The sequence below is a fragment of the Panthera uncia genome, chromosome F1, assembly GCF_023721935.1.
Source record: "Panthera uncia isolate 11264 chromosome F1, Puncia_PCG_1.0, whole genome shotgun sequence".
Classification (NCBI taxonomy): Eukaryota; Metazoa; Chordata; class Mammalia; order Carnivora; family Felidae; genus Panthera; species Panthera uncia.
The window spans coordinates 42,580,079-42,607,968 of NC_064813.1; the positions used below are offsets into that span (position 1 = coordinate 42,580,079).

Below are 27,890 nucleotides of genomic sequence, written 5' to 3' on the forward strand. Positions count from 1 at the left end.
TTGAGTTTCACATTAATTGGTACTTTATTTGCTTAAAACCTAAACATTGTCAGTTAAGAAGAAATCCACTCTGGTGTATAGATCTTGCCATTTAAATTCTAGGTTTGTTTTTGTTTTTGGTGGGGTTTTTTTGATCCTTGGTAAAATTTTATCCAAGAAACAGAATAGATACATATATATTTAAAAACATGAACCACTAGAGAATGAAATAGGAAATCAAGAGTGACTTAAGTTTTGGTGGCCCTTGTGTTTTTTTTGTTTGCTTTTTTTTTTTTTTTTTTTTAAAGTTCCTGAAAGACTGTAGCAGGGTAAAAGGATCACTGGCTCCCGGTCTCTTTGAGATAACAGGTGACGGAATTAAAAAAAACAAAACAAAACAAAACAAACCCACCCCCTCACACAAGGTCAGGTGACCCGATTCCCTGCCCTGCTCCCTCGGTAAAAAATATGAATACTTTTAGTAACAATTCAGAATTCAGCATTCAGCTTTATCTCCTACCTGCCCCATCAGTGGAAGTGTAACATCATGATTTTTTGTAGACATCTATACTTGTGTATATAGACATATAAACTTGTATTAGATGACAACTGATTTTTTTAAGTCCAGGTAGAGACAGAAGCAATCATTTTTAACTAAACCCCTTCTATGTTTTTTGATTAGGGTTCAACTTGCTACCGTTTAGCAAAAAGCAAAATTTCCATAGCGTTCACCTCAAATCTTATTGCTTTACAACTGCGGTGTACCTTCCATTAAAAATAAAAAGATGAAGCAGTCAATCCAGTGATTACTTTGACATGGCTTTCATTGGGAAGGGGTGGGAAAGAGGGGTGACGGCAAAGAAAAGACCAAAAGACAAAAAAGTAAATTAAACATACAATGGTGTTCTTGGAAAAGAGAGAGAGAGAGAGAAAGAGAGAGAGAGAGAAAGACAGAGAATGTTATTTTCAAGAAAAGGGAAAAAGCATTGAAAGCCCATGAGTCAAGCCATAGCCAAAACCATGTTCTATCTTAAGTTTTTTTTTCCCCCTTTTTCTTTTTTCTTTTTTTTTTTCTCTTTTTTTTTAATAAAATCTCTCCCCAAACCATCATCACTTTTTTAATCCTCCCCAGACTGGGCTTCATCTTCAGACCCTTCATCCCCAGATTTCTCAGGTGGAGGGCTGGCAGAGGGTTTCTTTTCTGGAGGGCTTTCTGGTTCCTCGTCTTCTTCTTTGGGAGAAGGAGTCTTTTCCTTTGTTGCCTTGGAAGCTGTGGGGCGACCCACCTTCCCTTTGCCTTTCACAGGGCTTGGAGTCACTGAAAAGAAAACAAATACCAATTTGGGGAAGGGAAGAGAAGAGAAGAGAAGAAAAGGTCTTTATTTTTTTTTTTTTTTAATTTTTTTTTTTCAACTTTTTTTTAATTTATTTTTGGTACAGAGAGAGACAGAGCATGAACGGGGGAGGGGCAGAGAGAGGGAGACACAGAATCGGAAACAGGCTCCAGGCTCCGAGCCGTCAGCCCAGAGCCTGACGCGGGGCTCGAACTCACGGACCGCGAGATCGTGACCTGGCTGAAGTCGGACGCTTAACCGACTGCGCCACCCAGGCGCCCCGAAAAGGTCTTTAATAAAAATCAGCCATAAACAAAACTAGAAGAAGAAAATCTATCAAGACAACATCCTAACTGACTAAAAAAATCGAGGTGGGGGCGCCTGGGTGGCTCAGTCGGTTGAGCATCCGACTTCGGCTCAGGTCATGATCTCACGGTCTGTGGGCTGATGGCTCAGAGCCCGGAGCCTGCTTCCGATTCTGTGTCTCCCTCTCTCTGCCCCTCCCCCGTTCATGCTCTGTCTCTGTCTCAAAAATAAATAAATGTTAAAAACAAAAATTAAAAAAAAAAAAAAAAAAAAATCGAGGTGGGCACTGGTTCCCAATCACTTTTGCCAACACCGTGGTATTATGTTTGCCGTAATGTTTCTAATAAAGAAACAGGATGCTACAGAAACTGCACACTATCCTTAGTGGTTTGTGAAATGAAAAGTTGTTTCTGATAAAGGTTTTGTTTAAAAAGTGGGTCAGGGATGGGGTGCCTGGGTGGCTCAGTTGGCTGGGCATCCGACTCTCGATTTCAGCTCAGGCTGTGATCCTCGGGTTGTGGGATGGATGGAGCCTTGAACTGAGCTCCATGCTGAGCAAGGAGCCTACTTTAAGATTCTCTCTCTCTCCCTCTGCCCCTCTCCCCTGCTTGTGCACTCTCTCTCAAATTAAAAAAAAGGGGAGGGCGGGTCAAGAAGAATGGATACAACAATGTGAGTGGAAACTAAAGCCATCAAATTCTTAAAAAAATTTTCTAAGGATGTATCATTTATTTTATTATTTTTAAAGAAAAAATGTTAAGTTTTATTTATTTTGCGACAGAGATGTGACCTGAGCCAAAGTTGGCCACTTAACTGACTGAGCCACCCAGGCACCCCGATTTTATTTTTAAGTAAATTCTATACCCAAAGTGGGGTTTGAACTCATGACTGAGATAAGAGCCCATGCTCTACCAACTGAGCCAGCCAGGCACCCTCATCAAATAACATACCTTTTGACAGTTCCAGGATTCCTCTTTTTTTTTTTTTTAAAATGTTTGTTTATTTTTGAGAGAAAGTGAGTGGAGGAGGGGCATAGAGAGAGGGAGACAGAGAATCCCAAGCAGGCCCACATTGTCAGTGCGGAGCCCCACATAGGGCTCGAACTCACAAACCGTGGGATCATGACCTGAGCGTCCCGATTCAAAACTGAGATGGATGCTTAACCGACTGAGCCACCCGCGTGCCCCAGACCGTTCCACAATTCCTCATGGTAAGAAGTGGTAAGTGAAAAAAATGTAAAAATCACCAGTTCTATTTGCCAGAAAAAACAAAGCAAATCGAACTTTCTGAGTTAAATAACAAAGTAGCTATGAAAGGGGAATATCTGGCAGAAACCACAAGGGCTCAAAGAAACCGAATCCATGTTGCCAAGTGTGGCTTCGTTAGGCTAGCACAAGGGACCGTGCACGGATCAGAACAGAGAACTGAAATAGGATTAGAGGTGTGCATTTTCACAATTTCGAGTCTTTACTAGCTGCTGGGATTGTGATGTTGGTGAGAAAAAAGAGCAGGAACAGCTACCCCGATGCCCTGATGCAACGTTTCCAGCACTGTGCCTGACACAAACAGGTGGCCGCCAAAACTTGCCACGGAAGGCAGGAGCTGAAGAACAGGGCTGAGCCGCCAGACTCTTGCAGGGGCTAGAGTCTTATTAATAATCAAATAAGGGATACTTCCAACTGTGGAAGACGGTCCTTTCAGAATGCCTTCATTCTTGTTAGGCATGTGGCCACTGCCAACCCCTAATGAAGAACTTCTGTAGAGAAAAGTGTATTGGTTCTTGCAACTTTTCAAAGCGGTAATTTAATTTCACTTCTGCACCACTCACCTGTAGCCTTTAGCCTGGGTTTGGGCATTTTCTTTTCTTTTCTCTCAGGTTTGGACTTCTTAACCATCTTTTTGTTTTTCTTTTTTGAACTGCCATAGTCACTATCATCATCATCTTCCATGAGGAAATCTTCATCGCTGCCGGAATCTTCTGAGAGGAAAGAAGAATTTCAACGTCCAGCTTAACGTACATATCCTTCCAAGTGAACAAAGGGAGACCGTGCTAGGCACGACCGGAGGACGGGATCTGGGAAATAAACACTCTCGGATTCTGCCGGCAGCTGTGCTACCCATTTGGCTGGAGTCGTCGTCAGCCCCACGCGTACAGCGGGCTTAGCCCGCACACGCGGGTGACGCCACTGACTTGTTTGAAGAGTCGGTTGAGAACGGGAACGGATACAATTTAATCTGAATAAACACCGCAGCCACCAAATAACTTTTGGTAGTTCCATCACCCCCCTGTAGTACTGGGGAGACCGGGGAAATGAAATGGCACCAGTTGGGTGTGTGTTTGGTCCAACTATGAACCAATGAAACAAGAAAGCTAAACACAAAGCAAAAATACACAGAATCAATAAAGCTGAGTCATGTGTGAAGCATCTAGATTCTGCTATGAACGCTTTCGCTGGGGGACGAGGTCTACCCCTTCCACTCCCAGGCCACAATGCCAATCCTAATCACAACACCCACCGTGTAACTAACTGCTGTTCTAACAAGCGCTCATTCAGTATTTGAGTTCAAACGATGGACGTCATAATCAAAGAGAGTCTGTGAACCTCAAAAGTATCAGCACGTATGAGAAACAGTCATCTCTTGTAACAGCGAGGATCTAATTTAAGGGACCGGCTGCCATGTTTAGTATCCACGACAACCCAGAAGCCATCGAGGTCACAAAGTACAGTCATGACCAAAGTAACAAGCCAAGTCTACATACTCTCTTGGAACGGCGCCTCATCTTCCTCTTCTTGTTCTTCTTCGCTGCCCACGTCCTCCATGAGCATCTCTCTCTGTTTGGAAGCTGCTTTAGAGGCTGCCTGCCGTTGCTGGCGCACATTTTTATGATCTTCTTTTTCATCTTCACTGTCCTCTGTAATACCGAAGTTATAATGCAACAATCGAAGAGTTGTGCGTTTATCTGACAGCTGACCAGAAAAGCCAGCATGAGCCATAACCTTCAGCTTTATTTCACTCAAAAAGGGTAAATTCTATCCCTAAAAACTCCTACAAAATATACAAAAGAGGAGCTAAAATTCAAAGCACGAACTTGAAAAATATCACGTACTCATTAGTACATAGAAAATAACTTAGGCGGGCACCTGGGTGGCTCAGTTGGTTGAGCATCTGACTTCAGCTAAGGTCGTGATTTCGTGGTTCATGAGTTCGAGCCCCACATCAGGCTCTGTGCCGACAGCTTACAGCCTAGATCCCGCTTCAGATTCTGGGTCTCCCTCTCTCTTGGCCCCTCCCCTGCTTGTACTCTCTCTCCCTCTCAAAAATAAATATACATTAAAAAAAAAAAAAAAAAAGAAAAGAACTGTAGTTTTAAGTAACATGCATGTAGTTTTAAGTAACAATAAAGCTGAATTTAGGTATGAACATCTACTTTAAACTCGTATCATTGTGTTGCCCTAAAATTATCAATTACATTTCAATCTATGTTCAGTTTTTATTTTTATTTAAAAAAAATTTTTTTTAATGTTTATTTATTCTTGAGAGAGAGAGAGAGGGAGAGAGAGAGAGAGGGAGAGACAGACTGAGCGTGAGCAGGGGAGGGGCAGAGAGTGGGAGAAACAGAATCCGAAGCAGGCTCCAGGCTCTGAGCTGTCAGCACAGAGCCTGACGCGGGGCTCGAACTCACAGGCCGCGAGATCATGACCTGAGCCGAAGTCAGACGCTCAACCGACTGAGCCACCCAGGTGCCCCTATGTTCACAGTTTTTAGAAACTAAAGTTAGAAAAATATTTTATTTTTTTTTAAGGTTTATACATTTTTTCAGAGACAGAGAGAGAGAGAAAAAGCATGAGTGGGGGAGGGGCAGAGAGAGAGACACACACAAAGAATCTGAAGCAAGCTCCAGGCTCTGAGCTGTCAGCACAGAGCCCCACACAGGGCTCGAACTCATAAACTGCGAGATCATGACCTGAGTCAAAGTCAGACGCCCAACGGACTGAGCCACCGAGGCACCCCAGAAAAATATTTTTAAATAGAAGAGGGGAAGACTCCCAATGATAATTATTCTAAGACACAAAACCTATTTCTTTTCAACTTAGGCAGTCAGATAACACACTTGGAAAGGAACGAAAGCCAATAGCTCAGTGGAGTGCACGCAGTGGGACTGTCGGCCCTCCACGTATTAGCCAACGGCAATCCTATTTAGAGGGACATCCAGGAAAGCAAAAGCATGGGAATGTAGGTCAAAACTAAAGTGGTTGGGGGCAGTATAGAATAAACCCTCAGTTCTTAGGAGAGTTAAATTTGGAAAAATAACAGCGAGTAATCAGGATCTTACATTGTATTTGGCCACGGGGTCTCTATTAATTCTTTCGAGTTAAAACTCTTACCCCAACAGCCTGCTCTGTGGCTACCGTTTCAAAGGACTACTTCCCGAGCTAAAGTAAGGGCAAAACTATCTTCCGTCTGCTCTTCACTCTAGAGTTCCTCGCCACACGCCTTAGATCTGTCACTTCCTGTTATACGTACTCTTTAAAATCTATTCAGTTTGATGGCTGTTATTCGTTTATGCAAATAGTTTTCAGTGTTGATTATGCATTAGAATAATCTGTAAATATTTTTAAAAAACAAAGCCCCAATGTCCCACCGTGACTACTGCACCAGAAATCCTGGGTGGATTTCTGAAATAAGCGTGTTTAAAAAACCCTCACGGCAACTGCAATAAGTCACCAGCACTGAGCTCTTCAAAGATGCAAACCTCTTTGTCATGTCAGTATTTATGACAGCGCCTGGCATTATTATAAAACTGCTATTGAAATGTCCAGTGAATAAAGACATCAGTCAATCCACCTGTTACACTAAAAATTGTTTCCTACCTGCTGAGTGAGAATCCTCCTTCTTGGTCTTCACATCTTTCTCTTCGGAGTCCTCACTGTAAAGGGAAGCAGGGAGAAAGTTTCAAAGTCTTAGGTCAAAATCTAAGTGAGCACACACCTCTGGTATCTCCGACAGGGGAAGAACTTGAAGAATACCTCTTTTATGGATGAAACATTCAAAGAACATTTAATAATAAAAAATTCTCTGTTGTCAGAGGCAGAGTATAAAAATACTCAAAATAAATTACACAATGTATGAATGGCGGGAGAGTAGGCAAATAAATTTGGATGGCACCAAATATAGACGCAGAAAACCCCTAAAACGCAATTATTTAAGGAAACTGGAGTGCAGTTGTATAAATTACAATATCCCTAAAAAATTATCTAAAACAAAATGAAAATAGATCAACTAATTATCTCCGTAGATGTTTCTTGCCTCCAATATTTCTATACATCAGAAACATCAACACACAGACCTGCCTTGTATCATGGAGAGAATAAGAGCACTCAAATCACCACAAAGTAAAGTAAGAAAAAAGTGCTTCAAAGTTCCAAGGAAAGTTATATAAAACAATTGAAGTCACAAAGATGCACGTTTTACGTCCTCAAAAATCTTAATTCAGGAATCTGGGTTCTAGTGTCCTGTCTTTGTCATTAATCAGTTGTATGGTCTCAGGCAAATCACTTGGTACTCACTCTTCAGTGCTCTGACTTCACGACTCTATGAGAAATTCTGACAAACAAAAAAAGAAACACCCAACATAAAAAACTGCCTTCACAGCTTTTTCAAACAGCAGGTCTTGTAAATCTCTTCTGGTATTTCCTATGATCTAGACCACACTCAAATGACAAACTACCAAACTCAAGATTCCCGAAAAAAAGAGAAAAACCAACCCTATTTCTTTACTAAGCAATGTGATCCAAGATACACCGTGATGCCGAAACCTGAGACCATTCTGTATGTTTTTATGCAAAGTAAGCATTTAATTCACAAGTTACAATGACAAAGAACTATAGTTTTCTCTAGTTCTTTTATTATTGGGTTTATAGAGACCATTAATCCTGAAGTCCCATTACAATAAAGTCAAGTGAAAGCCGAACTTTTACAAGTAGAGATCAATAGAAAACTCAAGACAACAATGGTCTGAGGGAATAAACTTTACAAGGCGCTTAGTACAAATGGCAATAAAAACTGTATCTCCACCATTCCCGACACTTAGGAAAGAAATAAAACCAAGCAATTAGAACAAGGGAAAGTTTAGGCTAGCTATTAATTGTATCGATGAGACACTACAGAACAGGTTGCAGGCCACAAAGAAATCCATTCCTAAGAGAAATATAAAAAATGAACATAATGGAAGAGAATCTAAGTTGGGCTGCTACAGAAAACTGGATTAAAGATATACTACAAAACTATGGAAGACTTGTCTCCCCACAAGACAATGTTGTCTTATTTTTCCTCAAAACCACATTTCTGAAATTTTCCAGTAAAGAAAATACTGGAGGTAAATATTGTCATTTCTACAAATTTAGCATTCTATGAATTCAGAACGGAAAGACTTCTGTGTGGGGCTTTATTTTACAAGACTTTAGTATTTGAAGGTAAATATCTTAGAAGAACTGACGAGAAAGATTGTATTTCTTTGAACTGCTCTGACATAATATATTTGGAAGCAGTACAGCCCAATGGTGAAAACATGGTCTTTGGAGTCCAACAGACATGGTTCCAAAACCTGCTGGTCCATTTGCTGGATAACCTTGGATAAATCACTGACCCTGTCTCTAAGCTAGCAGTACCTTAATACAGGTGTTGTGAGAATTAAATGATAATGAATATAAATTATAAATTAGCACATAAGAGAGACTGGCAAAGAATCATCCATGGTAGCTATCACCATTATCGCCATCACCACCACCATTAAGGTCTTAAAATTATGCTACATGGAGTATGATGAGAGTGTGTAGGTCTGTGACAGCAGAGGCAAAAATTACAATATCCTGGCCTCAGAAGGCAAGTATAGTTAAAATCACAACTCCCCTACTGCCCCACAAATGACGAAATTATCTGAACAAAGGAGGATTATAGATAGCAAAACTCAGCAGTCTATACAAGTGAAGATTCTATAAGCTTTAGTTATGATTCTGCCAGTGATGTGTGACTCAACGGGAAAGGCCACTGATTCTTTGCTATCACTACAATGAAAATGTCAATACTAACCTTAGGTAACAAATTACATACTTAAACAATCTTTCTGCTTATGTTCAGAGGTTTGAGGTAGCAACAAAAGCATTCTTGGAGATCACCTTGGATTCTAGGTTGAGTCTAAGTAAGCCTCATGACCTTAAAGAGGCTAACCCCTAGACTCAAGAAGCACTGCCTGAGATAATAAGAAATATGCAAAACAACATTAAGTAGACAATAAGCACTTTCCCAAAGTAAAATGGAGATTCCACCAATTTAGAGATCAGAGACCACCCTCAAGGCCAAGTGGGAACAGGGTAAGCAGGAACAGATTAACAATGCCTCTTACCTATCTTCCTGTGAATTCTTTCCAGATCGCCTCTTATTTTTAGCTTCTCGGGGAGATGACCGAATTTTCTTAGCTGGAGGCCCTGAATCTCTTCCATAATCTTCATCTAAACAGAGCATTTTTCAAATTCAAATATTATGATTTTTACATGTATAAATTACCACTATTTATGGAGATAAGTATCTCTAATGCTATTTACACGGTGAGGGGGCAGCAGGATTTCCCACAAAATTTTTTCTTTTTAAAAATTTTTCAGTGTTTATTTTTGAAAGAGAGAGAGACAGAGCGTGCATGAGGTAGGGACAGAGAGAGAGAAGAGACACAGAATTCGAAGTGGGCACCAGGCTCTTGAGTTGTCAGCACAGAGCCTGGTGCAGAGTTCGAACCGACAAAACCATGAGATCATAACTTGAGCCCAAGTTGGCCGCTTAACCGACTGAGCCACCCTGGCGCCCCTCAATTTTCTTTCATTTTTAAAAAATAAATTCTTTTCTATATCAGTCCCTTCTAATCTCATGTGTGTATTTTAATATACCCATACATAGCCAAGTATCTCTTATCATTTTACATCCTACCCTTTTAATTTCTTAAAGATATTCCCATGTTTCAACATCTTCATATTTACTTGAAAACCATTACAGTAATAAATACAAGCATTTCAGAATGTAAAGACCCCACAATTCTATAATCCTAACACAATTACTGTTATCAAGTAGATTACTTTTGAACTGAAGTATTAAATGGAGCATACTCTGACACTTGAGGAAAATACTTCCAATTTCAAAAGTCCTATGGAACTTAAGAAAATTAGCCAATCTTAAAAATGGGTTATGTTTACCATACCATTTTATATAATAGTGGAGATCTGGAAGTACTCAGGAGCTTCAGCAATTATTAAATGGATGGATACATTATAAATTCCATTATGGAATATCACACAACCATTAATAGTAATTTCTCAAATAACTTTTCATAATAGGAGAAAGATACACACAAATAGGAGTAGCAGAGAACCCAAAATTCTATAGCAAGACTTCCAACTATGTTTTTAAAAGGAAAGAAAGACACAGGCTTTTTTTGCAAAAGGTGAAAATGGCCATTTGCCAGCTAAGGGGCCTTGAATAAGATCCCTCCCTCAGTTTCCTTATCTGTAGAATGGAAACAATAATAGTATATTCCATTTTAATAGGACTGCTCTACTAAGGATTAAATGAATACATGCAAATATTTAGCAGCATTTAATAAATGTTAGCATTACTTCTGGGAGGTTGGATTGTATGTTATTACTCTTTTTCACATTTCTGCATCTTCTAAGTTTTCCCAAAGTACACACATTATCTTTATAAAGTGAAATTCGATTTAAAAAAGGCAGAAAGAATAGCAAATGCATCTGGAAAATAATGAGATTAAGGACATATTGTAAGAAAACATTACTGCGTGTTGAAGCTGACTCCAAAACCAGTTAAGAAAAAAGTTATCCCAGTATTTATTATCAACGATCTACCAAGGAAAAGTAAAAATCCATGCAAGTCCAACTTCTGTTTTGGGTGACACAAATCCCGACATAATTTACATATAGTTTAAAAATAAAAAAAGATAAAACTTATTCTAAAAGCATGATAAAACAGTACACTGAGTTAGCAATTCTTTCAATATTAGTTGGTCCAACTTACAATTTATTGAAATCACGAAACTTACCAGCATCATCAGATTCCTGAAACTGTGAATAATCAACCACCTTTCTATTTCTGTAGAAAGAAGAGACTCTAATGAAGATCATTCTCCTAAGATACCAGAACACTTGTTTCTGTTTAAAAACAAAATTAGAACTCGCTCTATGAAAACCATTCGACAAGCCCCACCTCCGTCAAAAAGTTTTTCCATGTTGTTATGAAAAGTGTAGTTCGGAAGTATTTAAAACTACAATTCTCCGACTGCTCATCTCAGTGATAGCTCAAATACTGTTCTTTCCCACAAAACCTCCCACTTCCCAAACACACATGACACAGCAAAATGAGCCAAACTACCATATTATTCATTACACAGAGATGTCACATGTGCATCAACAAAAACCGTAAATATTTTTTACACTTTTATGCTTACTGATATGTACACATACACGTGTATACCTGATAAAGTTATTACTGAGTTTTTTTCAAGGCAAAGTGATTTTTAAATATAATGGTTAATGTTATAACATACAAATTATGACGACAGTATATTAAGCCTTACAAAGAAGAAAAAAGTAATTGATCCATTCAAAAGAAGCTTTTTCTTAAAGGGTCTGTAATTAAGAAAAATACGAGCGAAAGTCACAAATTTATGTACCTACTTGACTCAATGATTTTAAGCACTTCCTACTAGGTAAGGCATCTTTAACATCTTGAACAAATCTTTAATTTCCACCTTTCTACTTCATACTTTAAAAGCTTAAAATTCCTCCTTTAGAGATATATATAAAAACCTCCATGTTAGTATCCAAATTAGTATCCATGTTAGTATCGCTTTCAAAAGAGCCTTATAGGTACTGTACTAAATGGATACTGAATATGTGAACCGAAAGAATTAAAAAAAAAATGCCACCAACTACATTTAAACCTGAGCAGAGGAATATTCCTGATTTTATAGATTAAGACACCATTTATATCCAAAGACAGGATGTGCAGTATTCAAGCACACGTACAGTTTATATATAATATGCAAACATGGAAGGTGGAGGGCTGGATGGATTCTGAAAACATGTTTGGGGCTTAGATAGGGAAGAAAGCATAGCCATACCCTTGGCTTTGGACAAGAAAGATAGGCTCTAAAGGAATTTTGCCTTCTGTTTTTCTTTAGTCTACCAGCAGTGAATTATCTTCTCACTGTACTGCCTCTGTAAGTCAAAATGCAAAACTTTAAAACATGTTCCAAATGTTTTGTTACAAGCAGCTGGGTTTATATATAAACGATTCCATTGTAATAGGAAAACTAATTTCAAAAATATGACCATTAATTCCACTTACATGATATCTAGAGTAGTCAAATTCATAGAGAAAGAAAGAAGGACAGTGGGGATGCCTGGCTGGCTCAGTCAGTAGAGCATGTGACTCATGAGTTTAAGTCCCCCACCCTTGTTGGGTATAGAGATTACTTAAAATAAGATAAAATTGGTATTTTTTTAGGTTTACTTATTTATTTTGAGGGGGGGGGCATGCATGAGTGAGCATGTGCAAGCGGGAGAGGGGCAGAAAGAGGGGGAGACAATCCCAAGCAGGTGCTGCTCTGTCAGCCACCCAGGCACCCCAAAAAAATCTTTAAAAAAAAAAAAAAAAAAGAAAGTTAAGTGGGGCCTCTGGGTAGCTCAGTCAGATGAGCCTCCCACTCTTGACTTTGGCTCAAGTCACGATCCTAGGGTTGTGGGACCGAACCACATCTCTGATTCCGTGCTGAGCGTGGAGCCTGCTTAAGATGTTCTCTCCCTCTCTCCCTGCCCCTCTCCCCGACTGGTGCTCTCTTCTAAAATAAAAATAAAAATAAAAATAAAAATAAAAATAGGGGCAACTGGGTGTCTCAGTCAGTTAAGCGTCCTGATCTCAAGGTTTGTGAGTTTGACTCTCACATCAGGTTCTGTGAGTCTTTGGGTTCTGTGTCTCCCTCTCTCTCTGTCCCTCCCCTGTTCACTCTTTCTCTCTCTCAAAAATAGATAAATGTTAAAAAATTTTTTTTAATAAAAATAAAAACAGAAGAATGGTAGATGCCAAGGGTTGCGGGGAGGGGATAGTGAGTTAATGATGTGTATAGTTTCACTTTTGCAAGAGAAAGAGTTCTGGAGGTTGGTTGTACAACAGTGTGAATGCATTTAACACTATAGACCTGTACACTTAAAAATGGTTCAGATGGTTGGGCACCTGGGTGGCTCATTTGGTTAAGAGTTTGACTTTGGCTCGGGTCATGATCTCACAGGTTCGTGGGTTCAAGTCCTGAGTCAGGTTCCAAGCTGTGGGGATCCTGCTTGGGATTCCTTCTCTCCTTCTCTCCGCCCACCCCCCTCATGTGCCTTCATCTCTCTCTCTCTCTCTCTCTCAAAATAAACTTAAAAAAAATTTTTAATGGTTAAGATGGTAAATTTTATGTGATTTTACAATTAAAAAAAAAGAATAAAATATTTTGTTTCAAAAAAAAAGACTGGGGGGGGCTAGTAATTCAATGCCTATTATGTTCTAGCAACATAGTGATTTTTTTAATGACAGGTGCCATGAAAAACAGTATTATGATCATCATGTAAAGATGACAATTTTCTGCATTACTTAGGATCAAGGAAAATGGGACATGTAACAAGAGGGAGGAAAGTATCCAGAAGAGGGAGTATGAAATATTAACCTCTAATAGTTAATGTACAAGGTTCTAAAATTGCAAGCATAATAATTCTAGTTTATCCATGCTGGTGGGGTCGCCAACTAAAACAACGGTACAATTTCTGGTTACCATCTATCAATAGATACATCCTATGACACGATAAGAAGGGTAACCAGAATGGTGATGGGTATGTCCTATGAAGAACAACTGAATAAACTGGAATTTTCAACTTGCAAAAGAGAAAACATGTTAGCTACTTTAAGGTTTTGAAAAGAAAGTAGTAAACACACTGGCTTATTAGCTTCCTGATCAAATTAGGCATAGGTTCAACATAAACAACTTTATAACAGTTTGCTAATGATAGTTACTTCTTAGTCTATCAACAGCAACACTCCAGAAAGGAACTCTATGGTAAAAAGTATGGAATCTTTGTTAACAGGAATCTTGGGTTCTGGTTCTAGAACTTGAGGCAAATCCCATAATTTATCTGGGTGTCAGATTTTCCTCTGCTGGAACTGATGGCCTAAATGGGTATGCCTTTATTTATTTATCTATTTATTGCCATAAATTGTTATTTTTTTATTTCTACACCCAACATGGGGCTCAAATTCACAACCCCAAGATCAAGAGTCTAACATTCTTCTGACTGAGCCAGGCAGGTGCCCCTATGCCACAAATTTAAATAAAATTATTAAAGTTCAAAAAAAAGTTTTTCTCAATTGCAAATAGTCACCTACTCTTTTGTATGCCACACATCTTAGCTTCTATTGCTGTACCATTGATTTTCTTCACTAATCTGAGCTTCTTGATATCAATGGTCTTATACCCACATTTTTTTCTTTTCTTTTACCACAGAGCAAGGTAAAAAGGAAACACTCAAATGTTTTTAATTTTTTTGTTCTTAGGGCCAAATTTAAGAACTCTGTTGGAAACCTAGTTTTGTAAAAAACTTGAGAGGATAATATCTAATCTCATAAAAGTCTTTGAAGGCCTCATCTTTTGCCACTTAATCAAGCCACTTACAAATCTGTAGTTCCTCCAATAAAGTCGTTTCTTAACACTTGGTCATGCTTCTCCTTGACCTACACTGCTGCTTGTGTCACTCCCAGTCATATCAGATACAACCTCACCTCCTCTCAACACCTTTAATCCTTTATTCATACAATTATATAATCCACTGAATGTCTGTTTTCCCTACTAAATGTGAATTTCCTGAGGGCAGGGGTTGTCTCTCCTTCATTCAGAACACCGAGTCCAAGAAATGATGCATTTGATGAGTGAATGGACTCAGCATGTGCAAAGGTTCAGGGTGAAAAGGCATCATGAGAGAGGATGTTATATGTGAGCCTTCAGCCTATCAGATATTTAATTCCCACTGCCCCTAGTGACAGGAAAATCTAGTTTTGTCCATATGAAATAACTCGTTACTTTAAACCTAAAAAAGTAAAAAGGCAAGTGTTTAGTACATTTTCTTCTATCCTAGTTTTCAACAAGCAGAACTACAAAAAATGCCACGTAAACGATACTGATAGGAGTAATTAAATTTAAATTTTTCAAAATTAAATTCAAAGGCCACCCCCTCCTTTGAAGCAGAAAATATTTTATTTTGAATTATGTGAAAATTATCAGAATTATCTTGCATATGTCATTTTTCACTGAAACTATAAAACCTGAGTAATGCAAATATGAATATAGTAGCGAATTTAAGGATAATTAGGCAAAAAGAAAGGTATCCATCCACAAATGTTAAAGAGGAAAAGAAAAAATAGTTTAAATAAAAGATCTATGAAAACGGGTCATTCATAATAACTCATTATAATGACTTATAATAACAACTCAGTTCATTTCCTGTCTCCTAAAGATGCTTCAAAACAATAACAGAATTACAATTTCCACTACTTGGAGATTTACCTTATTTAGGGTGGAAATGTACTTTTAATGGACTTACTCCACTATAAACTAAAAATTGAGAAGATATACTGGGATGGAAACACAACACTCGTAAGTAATACTTAAGTCTAAAGGTGTGAGAAGTTCTACTTCTAGTTGAAAACAAAGACACATTCTTCCTTCCTTGAAATATCATTACATAAATTAAATGCCAAAGCTAAACCGACTCTTCAGTGTAAAATAGCATCAACAACTAGGACAACCAGAACTGGGAGGGAGGACAACACAAAATTTCAATACAGCATAGAGGTTAAAAACAGATTTTTTGAACTGGGTTTAAGTCCTGGCTCTGCCACTTACTAGTTGTATGTTCTTGAGCAAGTTACTTCCCCTCACTGAACTTCAGTTTCCTCACCTGTAAAATAGGAATAACAATACCTATCTCTCAAGATTGTTGTATCAGGTGCACAACTAACCAACAAAGAGCAGCTTTCATTACTTGTAAGTACTAACTTGTTCCACCCAGAATACCACAGCCATTTTGAATATACCTAATTCGATGATTAATGAACACGATGATTAACTTACACTTTTAAAGTATGTCTTACATAAAATCCAAGTAGAACTTTTGACAGCCCCCACCCAAACTTAACAAGTAGCCTACTGTTGACAGGTAGCCTTACCAATAATATAAATAGTTGATTTACATATATTTTCTATGCTATATGTATTATATAATATATTCTTACAATAAGTAAGCTAGAAAAAAGAAAATGTTAAGAAAATCATAAGGATGAGAAAATAGATTTATAATACTGTGCTGTTTTTATTGAAAAAAAAAAAAAATCTGCATGAAATCTGGACCCAGATAGTTCAAACTCAGTATTCAATGGGTCAATTGTATAGGAACACAAAAATTTCAATTATATGCCTGCTGTTACTTTAAAACCTTATGTAATCTCTGTCTAGATTCTAAATGTACCTTGGTCACAGCGAACCAATTCCTGAGAGGTCACCAGAGAACTCTGAGATGAGAAGTCCCCACTTCTGCATCAGGTTGAAGGGCAAAAAAAAAAAAAAAAAAAAAAGGGTAAAGTGGGAAGCTAGACAAAGAATACTAAAAGATCTGGTTTGGGCACCAAGAGTGGGTAACTCACACAACTCACAAACAGTAGGGAATTTCTTCTTCCACTCTCTTATTCATCAACTTATTTTTACTGATAGGTCTACACCCCAAATGCTCTTATAGTAGTAACTGTCTAAGACCCAAACAACAATAGGTTGTGTTGTACCTCCCACCAACATTCTGAAGAGTCAAGGATCAGTGTTTGAGATGAAAATCATCACAATTTTGGAGGACCTTATCTAATCCCCTCTTTTTTCAAGTAAGCTCTAGGCCCTACATGGAGGCTTGAACTCATGACCCTGAGATCAAGAGTTCCATGCCCTATTGACAAGAGCCAGCCAGACGCTCCTAACCCTCTTTACAGATGAGAAAACTAAAACCACATAATCCAGCTCTACTTATAACAAGCCTGCACATCAAAATATGGAGTCATAACAAGGAACCAACAATTACATATAATAATATAAATTGACACCCTAAGCTCTATACTACGAGAAGAGCACAAAACCATTTTCTCAGGGCAAATGGGAGAGCCTTGTAGACATAATTTAGTTCTATCAACAGACTACACTTCCATTTTTATCCTCAAGTGCTGGTCAACGCAGAGAAGAGGAATGAAGAAACCCAACTTGCTAACCTAGAATTTAACAAGTTTCTCATTGGGCACTTAAAGCACATTTGAAATCTGAATTTTGAGAAACCTAAAAATAACCAACATTGTTCTTTTCACTAATCACCTGGGTGGTAGTATCTCATCTTCTCAGATAAATGAGATCCTGTAGAACAATGTTTTTCCATCGATAGGTCACAACCCACTACTGGGTCCTGAAATGAATATATTGGTATATAACCAGCATTAAAACAACAACAAAACAAAAAATATCAGAGAAAACTGTACTTTAAGTAACAGTTAAGTTACCTGCAACTTATTTCAGGTGTTTTTGTTCTTGTGTGTAGCGACCTCATCAAAAAAGTTTGAGACCCACTACTCTAGAATAAAAAGTGGATTGTAAAAGGAGATTTCTAAAGTTGTTCTTATTTTTACCATTACAAAAAAGTTTGTTTTTGATCCTTGGTGGCAAAAGAATAACATCCCTTCCCCATTTTAATTCCCCATCTTTTTTTTTTTTAAGATTTTTATTTTTAAGTAGTCTCTACATCTAACATGGGGCTTAAACTCACAACCCTGAGATCAGGAGTCACATGCTCTACCAATTGAGCCAGCCAGGGAGAGTCCCCCTCCTATCTTTAAAAAAAATTGTTTCATTTATTATGAAACACTCCATGCCCAATAGGGGGCTCAAAGTCATGACTCTGAGATCAAGAGTTGGATGCTCTACCCACTGAGCCAGCCAGGCACCTCTAATTTCTTGTATCTTAAAAATATGTTTTCAAGCTTAAGCACTCCTAAAACCTATCAAAGTTTTGCAGCCAGTGGTGGGGCAGGAGGTAGGGTGATATGATGATGATATCAAGTGTATTTTATGTACTAGAGCTACTTAGTACATCCACATGGACCTTGGACCGTAGTACATCCACATGGACCATTACATGGACCTTAGACTATCTAATCCAATCTTACCCCAAACTCATTATCCTATCAACAAATGTCCCTAGAAGGGAATGACTAAGAACCTTTCATAAACCTCCCGCACAAGGCAGCCTATACTAAGAAAACACCAATAATGAAACAGTTCTTCCCAAGAAGGCGAAATCTGCCTCTGAAGTCCACTCACTGATTCTATCATCTATCCACTTTCTGGATTACCATGGTTTAAATCTTTTTTTTTTTTTTTTTTTTTTTTTTTTTTTTTTTAAGTAGTCTCCAGGCCCAGTGTGGAGCCCAATACATGGCTTGAACTCAGGACCCTGAGATCAAGGTCTAAGCTGAGATCAAGAGTTGGAAGCTTAACCAACTGAGCCATCCAGGCGCCCCATCCCATGGTTTGAATCTAACCCTTCCTCCACATAGTCCTTAACTTTATAGGACAGATTCTACTTTTTTCTTCAAGGCTAATTAGGGTTCCTTTAACCCTTCCCCATCACTTGTTTCAAGCATCCTCATGACCTTGTTTCCCTCCAGATTTAGTAAAGTCTATCAAGTAGTGCCCCAATCTAACCCTAACAATATGGTTTATAAAGGTGTATGTGCAGGAAAGAGAGAGATCAGGATTCAGAATTTCCTACTCCTATTCTACTCTATATTTGTACTAATGCAATCCAAGATCTCCATTGCCTTTTGGGCTGTTATAACACACAATGTACTGGATATTGCAATTCCAATAACTAAAGCCTCTTTTTCCCAAAATCTAAAACCTTTTTGGGGGTGCCTGGGTGGCTCAATCAGTTAAGCGTGTGACTTCAGCTCAAGTCATGACCTCACGGTTCATGAGTTGGAGCCCCAAATCAGGCTCTCTGCTGTCAGCAGGGAGCCTGCTTCAGATCCTCTGACCATCTCGCTCTCTGCCCCTCCCCCACAAGCTCTCTCTCTCTATCAAAAAAAAAAAAAAATAAATAAAAGAATTGTTTACAACCATCTTGTATATTGATAGTTCATTTCAACATATTTATCTTTCTCAACTTCCTATTATCTGCAAACTTAGTCAACACAGGCCAAGAACAAAGTCCTTTAAGTCATCAGTAGAAATGTACTTTCAGGCTGACATTAATCGGGGTATGGCTATTGAGGTTCAAGTCCATCGTAATGAACTAGCATTCTGCCTAACATTTCGTTATTTTCCCCACAAGGACTTCTTCATATGAAGCTCTGTCAAAACCCTTGTTGAAAGAGAAACCCAGTAATTTTACAGTATTTTTTTACTCTATTTTCTTTTAAACAAACGACAGTTAAACTTTTAAAAACTAAACCTTTTTTGTTCGAACGAAAATATTCCCAGGAACCACAAAATAAAACACAGCCAGTAAAAAGTAAAAGCAGCAGCACTGTAAGAGCATGAATTAATTATAATTTCAAATTTAAAGAATTTTCTCATTACAGACTTTCCCAACTTGTGTTCTATCAAGATAGGTTTTCTAAAGGTTTCCTGGCCAGATCAATTTGGATATTATCACCTCCTTAAACAAGTTAAAGCTTTGAAAATCCTGCATTAAAGAAACTTGCTTAACTTTGATTTCTGAAATTACCAGTACTTTCTTATACTCTTGGTTTCTCTTCAGATCGCAAAAAGCTTTCACTTTTTTTTACTGTTATTAGTTTTTCTTTTTCTCAGAGAGAGAGATGGAGCGCAAACAGAGGAGGGGCAGAGAGAGGGGGAACGAGAATCTCAAGCAGGCTCTGCGCTATCAGCGCAGAGTCCATCTTAGAGCTGAAACTCACCAGTGGTGAGATGGTGACCTGAGCCACATAAAGGGTCGGATTCTTAACCCACTGAGCCACCCAGGTGCCCCTAAAATTACTAGTATTTTAAAAATAAAAAATTGAATCAATGTTTGAGATGGCCCTGAAAGTGGACATTACGAAGACTACTGACCTAGGAGATTCATTTGCAAAACGATGCTGAATTCAAAATTATTACGACAGCAGTTAGTACCATGCACCAGATACTTCACCTAAATTCTCCCTTAATCCTCACAATCATCTCACAAGAGGAGCTAATTAACATTAATTCCATTTTATCTGAAGAATCTAATGCTCAGATAGGCGAAGTAACTTTCCTATCACTGCAAGCTATTAAGCGGTAAAGTGAATTCTCCAGCTCAAGCCCAACTAACCCAATACCCCCACAGGGCACCGTTGATGCCTGCAACCTCTCAAATCTTCCTTTCCTAATCGCTCACAAATCTAACTCTGCACAACAGAGACTAATGAAGTTTCTTCAGATCTACATAAGGTTTCTGTAGAACTACTCTCCCCGCTTAAAACTTAGGATATTTATCTCTCCCCATTCTTCTAGTCCTCAAAGATTATTTACACGCCAAATTTTCTTTTTTTTTTTTTTAATTTTTTTTTAACGTTTATTTATTTTTGAGACAGAGAGAGACAGAGCATGAACGGGGGAGGGTCAGAGAAAGGGAGACACAGAATCTGAAACAGGCTCCAGGCTCTGAGCTGTCAGCACAAAGCCCGACGCCGGGCTTGAACTCACGGACCACGAGATCATGACCTGAGCCGAAGTCGGCCGTTCAACCGACTGAGCCACCCAGGCGCCCCACACGCCAAATTTTCTAGAGACATAAGAACAGTAACTCCTAGAAGCCCGGATACCTGAACGCAATTAACAGAAATTTCTTAGAACTGCTTCATTCATCGTAAGGTAAGGTTCAAGTTCCTATCGGCTAAGATTGACTCCTTTGTATCTTGTTATCATTGTTATTTACAATTAAACATAAAATTCAAAAAGTTACAAGATACAACAAAAAGTAAAAAACAAAGTAAAATGAACATTTAGGAAAGCGTTCCCAAGGTTTTTGGATGGAGTTTCTAATTTCTGTAGCAAAGGGAAGGGAGTGAAGGTTTGAATGATGAGCCAGGTACATGTTTATTAGCTAATTGTCATAATCCCCTACTAAATCTTTTATCAACTTGCTAATGTTCCAGTCCAGATGAATAAATATTAATTCCTACATGGCACTTCTTATTCTTAACATATATATTCAGTTCACCACTCTCTCTCTCTCTCTAGGAAATTATTTTGTTTAAGAGTCACACACAAATTTCAGTGAGCAGAATATAGTATTAGATAAATAAAAGGGGCGAGATTTTTCCCAACAGAAGTTGAGTGTAAGACCTATGCACTCAGGGACAGAGAAACCTCAAGCAGGTGAGACTTAAGGGGTCTCAGATGCCCACGCTACCAAGGTAGAGTCCTGTCTGCAGCAGAGCCTCAGGAAGCTCAGTGGAATCTTCCAGTTGTCTTAAACCAATCACCAGGCACAAATCTGTAGCCTGTCAGGTTTAGTGACTCATTACAATGAAGGCAGAGGCATATCAGAAGTATGGAGGACCTCACCATACAGAGGAAAATAAAAGGATCTGGAGAAAGGTGCTTTTGGGGAAATTACACAAAGCAGTGTCCTGATAGGCTTGAAGCACGGTAAGAATGTGTGTAATGGGGTTAACATCAGGTCTGACCACAAAGTGGATCCTATTTCTTGGCAGAGAAGTCAGATGTGGAATTTGGGTCCAGCAACTCATCTGAAGCCCTGAAGTTGTAAACTGAGTTCTCCAAGTCAAAAGGACCTAGCCCTGACAGAAGTGTGGTGTCTCATTCTGACATAATTTCAAACAGCGAAGTTTCTGACAGTCTCTTTTAGAGAATCACTTCTCAGTAGGAGTAGTAGTCACCAGAAGGAGGACTGTTGTAAGTCTTTACAGCTGCAGTTTATCTGTGGCAGCCAGCCAGCCATGTTTGTTATCCCAGCCCAATGAATAGCAAAGTGGATTTTTAACTTCCAAGTGGAGCTAATGTTTAGTTCAAGTAGTTCATCTTCAGGGTCATTTTAGCTTGACAGATGAAATCTTAAAGATCACCTTGCTTAGCAGGGAACTGGAGAGGTGCACAATTCAAAAAATAGATGTGCACGAAGCAGCAACTAAAAACATGCAATCCCCAGTAGATACGGTCTTTGGCAACCTGTGGTCTCTTTGCCTGAAGTATTTCAAAGACCTATAATTATGGCTACTTAGATAGTAGTTATTTAAAAATATGTCAATGCAATATTCTAACCATCAGTTCTACTTCCTAGAATCCAGATAGGAATAGGTTTTTCAAAACAAAACAGAGAGATGTCCTGGTTTGACCAAAGTGGTCCTGCTGCTACATCAAATGTTTTCTACTGTGCACAACACGGCGGTCTGTTAAGTGCTATCTCTAGTCTCAACAATCCAAGAAGCTACTTCTTCATAATCTGGAGTAATGAGGTCATATTTATTTCTATCTTTGCAGCTGAGGATTAAAAAACGCAAACAGAAGTAACACTTCACGGCATATTCAATAGCTTCATTATTATTAAGTTCAAGTAAACAAAGTTTACAAAGCAACCCATCTGGCTGTGCAGGCTCTAATTCTTACTATTCCTGAAGAGCGCCATTCACAGGACTAGGGTATGGTGTCCTGGAATTATGTAGTATGGTGACCTTGTTTTATATTTCTGGGAAAAACAGACCATATAAATAAGTAAATAAAACCAACTGCCCTTTCTCTACTCAAAATTACTTTCTCATTATTTCTAGAGTTGGAAGAAACCTATGAAAATTGCAAAATGCTTTGTGGGCAAGTTTCTATTATTCTGATGGAGTGCAACATCTCCATTATATAAACCTAAGTTAGCCCAAGTCTCCTGATCCCCAGGGTTTCTTTCGCTGTACCATGATACCTCCCCACAACGTTTTTTTTAAAACACTAAAAATTCAATCACTTACCTTAGTTTGTAACTTTTGTCAAGTTAAATCAACCCCGATTTTTAATTAATCTTAATTTTCTTTCTAATTATAACATGCTGAATTTTATGAGTGTTGAATCTTTCCAAATACCATGGTTTTTCTTTTTTAAACTTTATTTTTTTAAGTAAGCTCTATGCTCAATGCGGGTCAGGAACTCAGGACCCCAAGATCAAGAGTCACATGCTCTACTGACTGAGTCAGCCAGGTGCCCCCTGTCTTAGTGATGCATCAGTAACAGATTTTAAGTTTTGTTCCTGGGACAAATTCTGCTTGCTCATATACATTTTTAACACACATTGGATTCAGTTAGCTGATACTCTGGCGTTTCTGCAACTATAATTATATGTAAAAGGAGTTCATTAAATTTCTTATAGTGTCCTTTAGGTGGCTTTGAAATCTACTCAATTAGCCAGAGGGTACACACCCTTGCATTACAAAACACACACACTTGAAGCAATGTCGCTTATCTAACGCTCACATTTCTTCCCACAAGTGTCCCACTATTTCCCCGCTTTTCCCTCTCCATTTGGGTTATCTTCCTTCAACCTCCTCACATATTCTATTCCTTCCAAAAAACTGTCATTTCACCCCCTCCCCCATTTTCAATTTGGTCTTCTCCAACTTTACGAACTGTATGTAACCCCTTCCAAAGATGGCAAGATGCGCTCGCAAGATGCGCTGTGAGGGTGTTGCCTGTGGCGGTGTGTCTCACGGGGAAGATCACACTGACTGTGGGTTGGCCACATTTGGATTTGAAGTCCTGCTTCACCTCTTAACAGGTGAACCGGGCCAGTTCATTTAGCCAAGCCTCAGCTACTTCGTATGAAATGGGAATAACATATACCTTGCTTGAAGAGTTCTTTCAAGATCGCTAAATATGTGTAAAGTATCTGCCAGGATACTTGGCACGAAAAAAGTTGCCCAGTGATACTCTTTTGAGTTGCAGTGTGATTTTTTCTAAAATTGAAGGTTGAGAAAGGTACTTCTGCGGTTAAAGGCCCACAATCTCTAATTCACAATTTAGAAATTTAAACAGTTCTGAAAACCAAATGTTTCAGTTTACCTAAACAACTGGGCTTTTTAGTTGCATTTTTTTGTGTGTGAAAATTGTTTTATTACAGAGTCACTATGGTGTTTGATTATAGGAGCATTACTGCAGAGCTCACTAGTGATCGCGCATTAATGCACAGTACAGGCACCATTACTTTGAACATTTTTGAAAAAAAAACCCTGAACTTCCAAACACACATGGCCTTCATGATTTCAAACTATACAGGGACTGTGGACCTGTACTACATTCTATGTGGAATCAAATACCGTAAATGCAAATCTAGTAGAAAGGAAAATAGCGAAGACTCACACAGTTTAAATAGTTTTGCTATTTCTACGCTTTAATTTCTTTGGCTTATAAATCATCCCTGGTAAACTGAAGGAACTGGACTTAATCTCTGAAGTTCTAATTAAAAAAATACTTTCAATTACAAAGTATCCTGGAAAATTATTTTAAATTGAGTTGAACAAAACTGCTTATTTAAAACTTACTTAAAATAATTTTGTATCAACCAGTATGAACCTATGCTTTCACAGCTAAACTTTCAAGGTTAAAGGTTCCTTGCAATCTCCAAGTATATTCAACAGAAGACAACCAGATACCAAGTACACTTATGTTACAGAAAGGAACACACACTGATCTGAATGCCTTGGATGATTTTCAAAAAGGGAGGATCTTTGGAGAATATACTAAGCTGAATTTCAAGAAACCTGGTTTCTAGTCTGGGCAAGTCAGTAAATCGGAGTTTTCTTTCTCATCCTTTATAAGTAATAGCATTTTCCTTCCTTCCTCACAAGATTCATGAAAGCACTTTGAAAGGTTAAAAGTGCTGTATACTATAATAACATCAATACGTACCAGGCAGAAGATAAAGTGATTATTATTTGGAAAGGGTGAGGATGAGTGGGCCTGGGAATTAAGAAATCTCGATTCTAGGCCCAACCTTTGCATTCATTAAGTGTGTGATGCAAGGCACTTCACTGGTCCAGGTCCCCATTGAGTCACTTGTAAAATGAATTTGCCTAAATTTCTGTCTAGCTCCAAGACTGTAATTTTACACTATAAAATTGAACCCAAGGCCTAAACTATTTGAGCTCATTTATAAACAGTGAGTCAGATGCTGTAAAAGGTAAAGACAGCAATATTGTGTGAGCAAAACTACTTGGATAAGTGTTGCACACACGTCTACAGAAAAACCTGCTGTAGCTTATCAGTTCATCACTCCCTTCATATGGAAAGTGGTGTCAAGCAGCCATTAGTACATTTCTAATACTTCTTTAAATGCTCAGGTTAGTATTTAAATGAAAATGAATATTTACAGTTAAGTATGAAAAGCAGAAAAATTTCAAAATTATATATAGGTCTAAAGGGCAGAAACATACCCTAAAAGATGTGCCGACACTCATTTTCCAACTTGCGCTTTTTTTTTTCGGTTTGTTTTTAAACGGGTTGATCATTCTGGTATCTCTGGTCAACGTTGACCATTAACTTTTATGTTAAATGCCCTCAGGTATACAGATTCTTCATTTACACCTTGGAACAAAAGCACTTCCCTAAGATAAGACTTTTTTGTTGCAAAATTTAACAAACCACCAAACTCAAGTTTAATTATTTCTGCTTTATTATTGGTCATGAGTATATTAAAAACTTTTTTAAAAAGTTACAAAGAGACTTTAATCACTAAAATATATAATGAGAAACCAAGTTGCTTTAAAATACTATGAAAGTGACCCCCAAAGCCAATATATTAGTTTCATTCAATTAGGGGCAAATAGACAGTTAAATTTATTTTTAACAACACAACGAACAAGAAAAAATTTGTGCAGACGTCCCAATGCCTCGAAAAAAACCCAGAAAGACCCGCGCTTAATATATCCCCAACTGGTGATATTTAAAAAAATCAAAGTTTCCAAATAAAAAAAAGTGCTGTTCGTGTTCCAGTGTCTAAATCTGGGAACACAAATTGAGGCAGATGAGTATAATAAAGTCACACAATAATATAAAAAGTCATCAAAACCTAGTGAACTGACGTTAAAAGGTAGAGAAAAACAGTCCCAATTTCACCACACAGTAATTTACTTCCAGAGACAGGAGAGCCAATACAGATGAATCAAATCTTTATTACGATATTGTCTATTTAACCTGATCCTAAAGAAAATATTCTACATAAATTGATGGGATACATTGATCAATTTTCATGCCGAAAAAAATTTGCACACTATGATCTGAAGTATCTATTCAGACTCCTTGCCAGAAAGTGGGCAAAACTCTTCCGAGTGCGATGGTGAGTTATCAGAGATGAGGGTAAAAATTAGAAGGCAGAAAAGCAGTGGTAGTTAGTTAGCACTCTCCTCATGCCCACCCCGAACGTAGAAGTATGCAGTCCCATACCACCACCAGTTGGAGACGGACGATCTAGGCAGGAGATAGATCGGTGTGGAACAAAACCCCTTCCCGGGTTCCAAACCTCTCTCTAGAGCTCTAGGTCAAAATCCTTCCGTTTCTCACAAAACTTGGAAGAAGGGGAAGCAACAACTGTTAACATTTTAAATCTACACCTTCACCTATTTGTCTCGAAAACACTATGCGAAGCCGCCAATTCCTTACATCGAAAGCGTCACGGACATTACATTAAAAGTAAGTTATTTGCAACAGCCCTCCTTTTAAAGGCCTCGACACATTGGATTAAGCCACACCCCTCCATAAATGGCACATTCCATACAATAGCCAGGAGGACGGCAAAGGGCGATTCCACCGTCCGCTGGGGAACTGCAAACTTGTTGAAATTCTCAGAATCAAGTCTACGGGTTACCGGAACCTAGACCCCTTATCATTCAGGTTACTTGGGGGGGAAAGAGAGGGTTACAAAAACATCTGAGACACGTACACCGAGTGAGCGTAGACAGGCAGCGGGAACGAGAACCACACGGGATTTGGGTCGTGCTGTTAACCCGCACCTTCCTGAGTAGGGACATTTCCCCGAGGAAGGACATTTCTAGTCGGAGGGAAACAGCGAACTCGGGGGGGGGGGGTGAGTGGGGGCGGTTAACCCGCTCAGAACTCCGAGTTAGAGGAGAAGCAGCAGTCATTTTCCAAGGCCCAGTCCCCAGCTCTTACTTTTGCCTAAGGGGAAAAGAACGGGTCCCGCCCACGCCCGGCCCAATCCGGGAGGCGGGGCCCTGCAGCGACCCTGGAGGACAGAGGCGGGGCCCGGCGGCAGTACCGCCCCTCCCCCTTTGCATGGAACACCCCCGTCCGCTAAAGAAAGAGGGCTGAGTTCCCCCACCCCCACGCAAGCAGAGGGGGCAAGGGGCCACCGGGCGTCTCCGCCCCTCCTCACTTAAGGTGGGGAGCCGAGCCCCGACTCAGCCGGTCTCCCCGCAGGCTCCAAGGGGTTGGCCCCGAGGAGGTGGGGCCTGGGTGGGGGCGCTGACTTCACACCCCTCCCCCTCCGGCCGCTGGCGGTTCAGGGAACACCCCGCCCGCTCCAGTGCGGCGGGTGGGGGAGGCAGCAGAGCAGCCCGGAGCCCTGCAGCGGCGCGGGGTGGGGAGGAGCGCGCGCATGGGCGCGCGGCCGCCACCCCCGCGCAGCCCCGCGAGCCAGCAAGGCCCCCCACGCTCAAGGGCGCGCGCGGGCCCCGAAAGGGAGGAGGCCGTGCGTGGCACTGGAGAGGGCCGACTGCAGGCTTCTGTCCCCCAGTCCTTCACCACTCACCCCCAACCCTTTCCATCCCGCTCCAGGCCTCGGACTCCGCACTGACCTGACAGGCCGAGACATGTTCGCTGTCGAAACAGGACCGAGTCGAGAAGCCAAAGACCAGGACCCCCCCCACCCCGCGCGCTCGGCGCCCCACCCCCCCCCAACTTCGGCCGATGGGGCCGCTGCCGCCGAACCCCGGGCTGCTGGCTTCTCAAACTCCGCTGCTTCTTGGTTCAGGGCCCCTTAATCAGACGAGCCCCCCGCTCCCCCGTCTCTTCAAAATGGATGAATCAAACCAGCCGAAAATGCGCCAAAGCCGCGCTGCAACCAAACCCACTAGGGCCTGTGGGCTCCGCCC

The 27,890-nt window shown here is 39.7% G+C and overlaps 1 protein-coding gene and 1 long non-coding RNA gene across 3 annotated transcripts; one reads left to right on the forward strand and one right to left on the reverse strand.

The window, feature by feature from the left end:
* NUCKS1 (nuclear casein kinase and cyclin dependent kinase substrate 1) lies at positions 1–27,826 on the reverse strand. 2 transcript variants are annotated; one of them, XM_049634501.1, is made up of 7 exons: positions 27,594–27,826; positions 10,723–10,772; positions 9,025–9,130; positions 6,494–6,549; positions 4,381–4,533; positions 3,448–3,594; positions 1–1,297 (listed from the first exon to the last, which is right to left on the reverse strand). In XM_049634501.1, the coding sequence occupies exons 1-7, from the start codon at positions 27,608–27,610 to the stop codon at positions 1,098–1,100; spliced, it is 729 nt and encodes a 242-aa protein (XP_049490458.1). In that variant the 5' UTR covers positions 27,611–27,826; the 3' UTR covers positions 1–1,097. The 2 variants fall into 2 exon arrangements, with proteins under 2 accessions (XP_049490458.1, XP_049490457.1); XM_049634500.1 differs by having other exon boundaries at positions 3,448–3,597; positions 27,594–27,824.
* LOC125925471 (uncharacterized) lies at positions 1,265–1,893 on the forward strand. The gene is made up of 2 exons (XR_007458839.1): positions 1,265–1,354; positions 1,602–1,893. It is a non-coding gene; the product is annotated as an uncharacterized LOC125925471 (long non-coding RNA).
* Positions 27,827–27,890: the final 64 nt, after the last annotated feature.